At 35.9% G+C, this 9,613-nt stretch overlaps 1 protein-coding gene across 1 annotated transcript; it reads left to right on the top strand.

Moving 5' to 3' along the window:
- The first annotated feature begins 1,588 nt into the window (after positions 1–1,588).
- Positions 1,589–8,516, top strand: LOC107892687 (uncharacterized). The gene is made up of 4 exons (XM_016817746.1): positions 1,589–1,806; positions 1,902–2,013; positions 2,326–2,424; positions 8,346–8,516. Exons 1-4 carry the CDS (start codon positions 1,589–1,591, stop codon positions 8,514–8,516), a joined length of 600 nt encoding a protein of 199 aa, XP_016673235.1.
- The last annotated feature ends 1,097 nt before the right edge of the window (positions 8,517–9,613 follow it).

Below are 9,613 nucleotides of genomic sequence, written 5' to 3'. Positions count from 1 at the left end.
AAATTGATGTAGATTAGATTCTGACGAGGAGACCTAAGTGCGGGCCAAGAGGGAATAGAGAGATTTAGTCGAGTAGTCTAGGAATAGTATTCTCCACTCGATTCTTTCTTATTTCTTTCTAAATATTGGTGATTACTCTCTATTTTCTATTTGTATGGAAGTACACATGAATTCTTGGTTAAACGTTATCTTATTCAATCTTTCTTTTACTGTTTAATCTTGGGGTTTGAATGTTTCTTAACACGAAAGTGTTATTGCAGTCACTGACACTAGAAAGTGCAATGACAGTTTAAGCTAGCAAGCATTACAACGAAAGTTGAGTGAGGATTAGAGGAATTTAGTCCACTTGTTCTTAATAGTGCCCTATTTCCGTCATTAGAAGGTGGGGTTAATGTGCATGTTTAAGTCTCAGATTAAATAGAGGAGTGGCACGAAGCAACTATAGATCAACATTCCTTTAGTAGACGCTCTATACAAATTTTAAGTTATGGGAAATTTATGAAAGACCTCTTGTCCAAGAAGAAGAAGCTCACTAAAATTGAAATTATTGCACTCACAGAAGGTTGTAGTGTTCTTTTGACAAACAAGTTACCCCCTAAATTGAAAGATCCTGAGAGCTTTACCATCCCATTTTCAATTGGAAATCATTATCTGGGCAAGGCTTTATCCGACTTGGGAGCCAGCATTAACCTAATGCCACTATCTACTTTTAGAAAGTTAGGAATTAGTCATATGAAATCTACTACAATGACATTACAACTAGTCGATCGATCCTTGGCTCAACCTGAAGGGAAAATAAAAGATGTCTTAGTTCAAGTGGATAAATTCATTTTTTCGGCTAATTTTATCATACTTGACTGCGAGGCAGAAAAATATGTTCCCATAATCTTGGGACGACCATTTTTAGCCACCGGCTGAACTCTTATCGATGTTTACAAAGGTAAACTAACCATGCAACTTAATGATGAGCAAGGCACCTTTAGTGTTTTTTAATCTATTCAATGCAATGATAAAGAAGAATGCCATACTATCGACATGCTAGATGATCTAATTGAGGAAGAATTCAATGACCAAAACGCAGTACTTTCTGAAGAGTCTGCAGTGGCATCTGATGCCGAGTCCTTAAATGATTGTGACAGCATAGTTGAAGCTAATAATCTTGAACTCAAGCATGATAGCAGATTGAATCTTTAGACCTAGCCAACAGAACAACCCCAATTTTCAAACCATCAATTGAAGAAACTCCTACTCTGGAATTGAAACCGCTTATCTTAAATATGTTTTTCTGGGTGATTACAGTACTCTCCAAGTTATTGTCTCTGTAACACTAAAAGTAACTCAATAAGAGAAATTGGTCCATATTCTCAAGCAACATAAACGAGTTATTTCTTGGAGTATTTTCGATATTCAAGGTATTAGTCCTTCTTTTTGCATGCACAAAATCAAATTGGAAGATGAAGGCAAGCAATCAATTGAACAACAAAAAATATTAAACAAGAAGATAAATGAATATGTCAAGAAGGAAATCATAAAATGGCTTGATGCTGGAATTATTTACCCAATTCCTGATAGCAATTGGGTAAGTCTAATGTCATGCGTACCTAAAAAGAGTGGAATCACTGTGGTTCACAGCGATAAGGACGAATTAATTCCTACACACATTCCCACGGAATGGCGAGTTTTTACGGATTATCGCAAATTGAATGCGGCAACAAAGAAGGATCGCTTCCCACTTCCTTTCATTGACCAAATGCTGGATTGGCTTGCTGGAAAGGCCTATTATTGCATTTTAGACAGCTATTCTGGGTACAATCGAATTGTTGTTACACTGGATGATTAGGAGAAAACAACCTTCACCGTATTCCTTTCAATCTTTGCAACGCACCAACCACATTTTAAAGGTGCATGATGGCAATATTCCCAGCTATGATCGAAGACTCTTTAGAGGTTTTTATGGATGATTTCTTAGTTTATGGGAAGCATTTTGATCATTGCGCTGACAATTTGCATAAAGTATTGAAACGATGTAAGGACACATAACTTGTCCTGAATTAGGAAAAATGTCATTTCATGGCAACTGAAGGCATTGTGTTAGGACATCACATCTCTAGTCAAGGCATTCAAGTAGACAAAGCTAAGGTGGAAATCATTGAGAACTTACCTCCACCAAAAAATGTGAAAGGTATTCACAGTTTTCCTAGACATGCGGGGTTTTACTGAAGGTTTATTAGAGCTTTTTAGTAAATTGCAAAGCCCTTATGCTCATTACTGGAATAAAATTGAAAATTCTTCTTTGACGATGCATGTCTGGATGTCTTTATTCAGTTAAAAAAGCAGCTAGTGAATGCACCCATTGTCGTTGCACCAGATTTGTCTCAACCTTTTGAAGTTATGTGCGATGCAAACGACTTTGCTGTGGGTGCGGTTCTAGGACAACGAAAGGGAAAAATATTTTACGCCATCTATTATGCTAGCAAAACTCTTACAGAGGCTCAATTTAATTATACCACCATAGAGAAAGAAGTGAGGTTGTAGTATTTGCTATCGACAAGTTTCGTTCCTATCTTTTCGGCGTAAAGGTTACTATATTCACTGATCACTTGATGTTGAGATATCTCTTTGCAAAAAAAGATGTCAAACCAAGACTGATACGCTAGATATTACTGTTGCAAGAATTTGATATCGAGATAAAAGACTGTAAGGGTTTAGAGAATCAAGTTGCAAACCATTTGTCTAGATTGGAAGTTGGAAACAAAGATGAGAACATACTTCAAATTGTCGACGTATTCCTAGATGAGAAGTTATTTATTGTAGATGCAACTTCTTGGTATGCGAATTTTTTTAATTATCTAGTGTATGGAACACTCTCATTAGGTGTCACAGGCCATAAAAAAAGATTCATTTGTGAGGTAGTGTAGTATCATTGGAACGAGTCGTATTTATTTAAGGTATGCAATGACAATACCATTCGATGTTGTGTTCTGGAAGAGAATATGCTTTTCATCCTGAAGCATTGTCATGATTTTGCTTAAGGAGGTTATTTCGATGGTATGAGAACTGTTGCTAAAGTTCTCTAATCAGGATTCTATTGGCCGACATTATTCAAAGACACCCATAATTTTTTGAATCGATGCGATAGGTGTTAGCACACGGGTTCTATATCCCAACGCAATGAAATGTTGCAGCAACCAATTATGGAGGTTGAATTATTCGATGTTTGGGGTATGCATTTTATAGGACCATTTCCGATTTCATTTGGAAATCTTTATATATTAGTACCTGTTGACTACATTTCGAAGTGGGTTGAAGTTGCTGCAATTCCAAATGATGATGCACAAACAGTGCTAAATTTTTTTCACAATCATATACTCACCCGCTTTGGCACACCAAAGGCATTGATTAGTGATCAGGGTACACACTTTCATTGCAACCAAGTGGCAACCTCACTGAAGAGATATGAAGTTAATCATATAATGACTACTACTTATCATCTGCAAACCAATGGGCAAGTTGAACTATCAAATTGACAAATTAAGAATATTCTTGAGAAGGTTGTAAACCCATCGAGGAAAGATTGGTCTTTCCGATTGGATAACGTTTTATGTGCATTGCGGACAGCATACAAAACTCCATTAGGGATGTCACCGTATCAATTGGTTTTTGGAAAGCTTGTCACTTGCTAGTTGAACTGGAACACAAAGCAATGTGGGAAATTAAGCAAGTGAACATGGACTATGCAGCGGCTGGAAAGAAAAGGCTGTTGGATATCACTGAACTAGAGGATATTAGGAGAAATGCCTATGAAAACATTGTGATTTATAAGGAAAAGACCAAACAATAGCATGACCAAGATTTTTTTACAGCGACAATTTATCGCGGGTTAACAGGTTTTATTATTCAATTCTTGACTTAAATTGCACCCAGATAAATTGCGTTCACGTTGGTCTGTACCTTTTGAAGTTGTCGATGTATTTCCTCATGGTGCAGTCACAATTTGAGATTTACATGATAGACACCAGTTCAAAGTAAATGGACAGAGGCTAAAACACTATTTTGGCAACAATGATCAAAAGTAGGTAGAGACCATTAAATTGGTCGAAAAGTTTTAATTTTTAATTATTACTCCGTGATTTTAGCTTCTTTTGTTTATGTTTTGTTAAAGTTTGTTTTCCTTCCTTTTCGCAGAATAATTAGGTACCATTGTCGACGCCTTGAAATTTTTATGTCAACGCATTTCGTAATTATGTACTACCAATTATAACTTATCATAATTCAGGGAAATTTAGATACCACCGTTAAATCAAAAATCACTCAACCGTTTGATCCTTCTGAGCGGGAACAATTTCTATTGGACACAACTATTCCTGCCACCTTTATATTTCTCCACAAAACAACACACCTCTCCATCTTTTCAACTTTAAATCATTTTCCCTTAACAAAATATGGAAAAAATGAGAGGTTCGGTAAAGAAAGCCACAAAATCTACTGAAGAACATGCGTCATTTGCTACCGCAGTTCGTGAATCGAAATTATAACACCCCTAACCCATATTCGTCGTCGAAACAGGGTTACAGAGCATTAACAGAATATACAGATCAATTACAGACATTTTCATATCATTTAACATTAGCAGCAGAAAACAATAATATACAATCATAACGTCCCTTATATGAGCCATTGAGTACCTAATTATGCATTAGAAATAAGTCGGGACTAAACCAGGAACTTAGAGAATTTTTTGCAAAATATCAAATTTTTCCAAGATACAGAGGACACATGCCCGTGTGGCCAGGCCATGTGGCTCACACAGTCAAAAGGCACACCCATGTCTTAGGCCGTGTGGGCATTCGAAATAGGGACACAAGGCCATGTCCAGTCTATGTCCATACCCGTGTAACTCTCTGACTTGGGTCACATGGCCAAGCCACATGCCCGTGTGCTAGGCCATGAGAGCATACTGACTTATAAATAAATAGGTGTAGAGGTCACACGGCCAACCCTCATGCCCTTGTGCTAGGCCGTGTGAAAAATTCAGAGCATTCTTTTTTGGAACTTTTAAGATGCAGGGGACATATGGCCAAACCATAAGCCTGTGCGTGAGGCCGTGTGTCACACATGACTGAGACACACGCCCGTGTCTCTGCCCGTGTGGACGAAAATAGGTCATTTCTAAGGCCACTTTTCTCACCCAATTTATCTTCCACCTGTATTCACACTTTAACACATTCACAAGCCAATACCATTCATTCAAATCAAGCCAACAACAAGTATCATGCATGACATTTCATTACATACATCAAGTGTCCATTTTTATCAAATTAACCTAACACATATTTAAACATCTTTGTACTAATTATGTCATTTCAACCAATCACCAATATAACTATATGATTTCCATCATTCTTCATTTCAAACACACAATCAAACATATATAGACTCTTATTTACACATAAAAAAAATGTCTATCACAAGCCATTCTAATGGCTAATTACAAACAAAACAATTACATACCAACATTGGTTAATTAACCTATACATGCTATTATGACCAAAATGAGTTTGCTATATATATATCGAAAAGGCCGATGGATAGTGTGATGTAGCCCTGACCAGTTTCCAATCTTAACAAGCTTCCAAATTACTATAAAATAGAAGAAATAACAGAGTAAGCATTTAATGCTTAGTAAGTTCGTATAACATGGAATTTAACTTACCATTTAATCACATTAAAGTAAACATTCAAATCATACTCAAAGCAAATTTATCAAAGCCCTGGCACATATCCTTATCTAGCATGTTAGTCATATAATTCAAAATTTCAAATGTACATAATCATCAAACATGTTTCATACACATGTACCTTTCGTCTCATTTTTCAACATGTCAAGTAACATCATATTCATGTATTTCAAGCATATACGAGTAATAATTCATTTCGTACTCATATTGTTTCATATTAGAATTTTGCCCATTGAATCATTTAAAATATCAATGGATACACAGGAAGTACACACAAAGTGTACAAAACTATAATCTATCAATTCATATTCAGGATTGATCATGTGAGCATATAAATAGGAAGCTCTTTCAAGCCATATAATGGGAAGCTCATGTGAGCCATGTAATAGGAAGCTCCGAAGAGACATTAATGGGAAGCTCTTACGAGCCAATATCGGTAAGGTTCAAGTGAGCCAATATAGGGAAGCCCTAGAGAGCCAATTAATTGGGAAGCTCATGAAAGAGCCTTTAATCGGGAAGCTCTGAAGAGCCATATATCGGGACACTTATAAGAGCTACGGTGTGTCCACAACACATGCAGGATCACAACCAATTGGGATGCTCCAAAGAGCTATTAACGGGAAGCTCGCAAGAACAATATAACGAAAAGCTCATAAGAGCTAATAATGAGATGCTCGTTCGAACTGTGGTGTGTCTGCAACACATGCAGAATCACAACCATTCTGGAAACCTATATCCATCGAATTTCATCTATTCAAACAGAACTTAACATTTATCGGACATTGTTGGATATATTTCTAATTTTCATACATGTCAATTACGCAATTCACATACATAACATTTAATTCAAACATATAAATATACAAATTAGTTACACGAACTTAACTCGACAATGTTCGTGTATGCAAAATATACTAATCCGACACTTTTTCTTTTCCTCAATCTAACTCCATTTTTGGTCTATCCAAATCTATGTGAATGAATTTAACATTAATTTAATACAATTCATACTCACTTCAAGCCAATACACATCTTTGGAAAAATTATCATTTTGCCCTTATACTTTTAATTAATTACGATTTCATCCTTAGGCCCGGAAAATGAAATTCATGTAATTTAATCCTTATTCCAAGCCTAACCGATTTTCATATATCACAATAGCAGTCCACGTATTTCAAAAAAATTAGAATTTTTCCATGAATTTTACATCTTTTCAATTTAGTCCCTAAATCACAATTTCATCAAATTTCACTTTACAAAAGTTGTTTATCTATCAACAACCTTTCATTTTCTACCATAAAACTTCATAATTAAACTATATTCATTCATGGAAAAACCCTAATACTTTGATAACTTTACAATTTAATCCTCAAGATAGCTAGATTAAGCTATTATGATCTTGAAAATATAAAAATTACTAAAAACGGGACAAGAAAACATACCTAATTGAGCCAAATAAGTTTTCTCAAAACCCAATTTCCATGGCTAGGGTTTCCATATTTTTGTTTTAGGAAAGATGATAATATGACGATATTTTGATTTACTTTATTATTTATCATCTTTTCATCTTTTACTTTCCAATTTAGTCCTTTTCTTTATTTAAATTTCCATTGATAAATCATCATACTTATCTGGTAACTCCTCTTAATGGTCTATTTGTCATATGATGACCTCAAGTTTTAATTTCCATAGCTATTTCATCCCTTTAGCTACTAGACTTTAACTTTTGCATGTTATGCAATTTGGTCCTTTTTATCAATTAAACATGTAATTGGTAAAATTTTCTTAACAAAATTTGTATACTATATTCCTATCATACAATAGACCATAAAATAATATTAAAATAAATTTTCTTTCGGACTCAGATTTATGGTCCTAAAACCACTATTTCGATTTCACTAAAAATGGGTTGTTATAGGAATCCCCCAGGCCAGTGTAGAAAAAAAAGCCAGTAATGTTTTTGAATAAAGTGGAAAAGGAATGATTTCAAGACAACATGTTGAAGCGAAACTTTCACCCCGAACAGGGCATTTCCCCTTCGCAACAACAAGACTTGGGTAAGCAAGTCTACAAAACCATCTCGAATTTAAAGTGGGAAACTTTTTGCACCCATCCTAGAAGCTATTATCCTTCACTAGTACGTGAGTTTTATGCTAAGCTTTATAATCATGAGTTAGAGTTCATTTTTGTTCGAGAAGGCTTAATACCATGGGACACTAAAAAAATCAACAAGCTGTACAACATCAAGGTCAATGTAGACGAATTCTCTGAGTTCATTGAGGACATCACAGATGAAAAACAAGACTTGTTGGTGAAAGACTTGTGTGTCGGAGGAGCATAGTGGATGGGTTCCCATAAAAAAAATTATACGATGCATCGTGGCTTCCTGACACTGCAAAGCAAAATCTGGTTTCATTTTGTCAATTGCAAGCTAAAACCCTCTACTCATAGCACCACAGTCACCCTCAATAGAATGAGTCTGATACATTGAATCGTCAAAGGTAGAAAGATTGATGTTGGCATAATACTTCACCAGGAAATTATTGATTGTGTTGTAAGGCAAACCGGAATCTTGTTTTCCCATCATTCGTGATGTTATTGTGCCAGGAAAAGGGAATCATGCCACGTGATGGTGAGGAAGTCCTGAACAATAAGGCCCCGATCAATGAAGTCTCTATAGAAAGAATGACTCGTGGCAAAGATACGTCGGTACTGAAGGATGCAGAAACAAGCAAGACAAAGAAGGGCAAAACCAAAGCTGACAACAAAGGAACCTGAATGCAAAGATATCATTATGGTGCAAAATGAAAGATGTCGAAAAAATGGCCAGTTCCATCAATAATAGGCAGATCAGGCTTGTCGCTACAATAGAGGATATGGTGAAATCCCAGAATTTGTTTTATGCTTATTCCAAATCGTGGAACAATTCTAATCTAGCCACATTAAGCCAACTGAGCTCATCCCTACTACCGAAATTTCTAGTGTTTCCACCAATCATTCAAAATTATGACCTCTCATCCACAGATGGCGACTTAGAAGACCGAGACAGATCAGTGGCATCCCTTCCCATTATACAAATCTCCGATAATGATAAAGAAGAAGAATCCAGGGACATTGAAGAATGCCTACGAAAGGTTGATATCTTATTCGAGGATGGTATTTTTGTTGATTAAGAGGACACTGTTGTGGAGAAGGAAGTTGCTACTGCAGAAGAGGAAGTTGATGCTGCAGAAGAGGTAGTTGGTGCTAAAGAAGAAGAAGTTGCTAAAAATGAAAAAGAAAAAGAAGAGGAAGATTCTGTTGTGAATATTGTCACCGCACTCGAGTCTGTGGGTGCAAATATTGATAATTTGGAGCAAGATCAACTGAAGTTGCTGAGGTAATCAATGAGAAGAAATGCAATTCATTGTTAATAGTGGTCTACACTGGACCACTCCAGGTGGCCTCTCCTATACAAGAAGCAGACGATGATTCCAGGCAGAGTTGAAAATTAAGAAGTAATCCGAGGACTGTACGAAGCCCAAAGAAAAGAAGAAGAAGCGCTCCACTAGTAAAAAATAAAAAAAAGGAGGAGGAAGAAACATCATGTAGCCACATCGATGGCTGAGGATAACTAAGTTAGTTTATTTTAAGCTTTAGCTATAGTATTCATGCATTGCTTGTAGCTGTAAGTTTTATTTTGATAAGTACACATTGCCATTGCATTTTTATTATCATTACATTTTCATGTTAGTGCATTAGGGACAATGCAAACTTTAAGTTTAGGGGAATGCACATGGGGCTTGGAAATGCACCCACATTTCAAAATTTTTCAGTAATGAGGCATGCAAGGTTTAATTATAGTTAATGAAAATTATTTGAAAATTTTTATTACA

This window comes from Gossypium hirsutum, chromosome D09 (genome assembly GCF_007990345.1).
Source record: "Gossypium hirsutum isolate 1008001.06 chromosome D09, Gossypium_hirsutum_v2.1, whole genome shotgun sequence".
In the NCBI taxonomy this organism is placed as follows: domain Eukaryota; kingdom Viridiplantae; phylum Streptophyta; class Magnoliopsida; order Malvales; family Malvaceae; genus Gossypium; species Gossypium hirsutum.
This window is presented reverse-complemented; position numbering and strand designations above follow the sequence as displayed.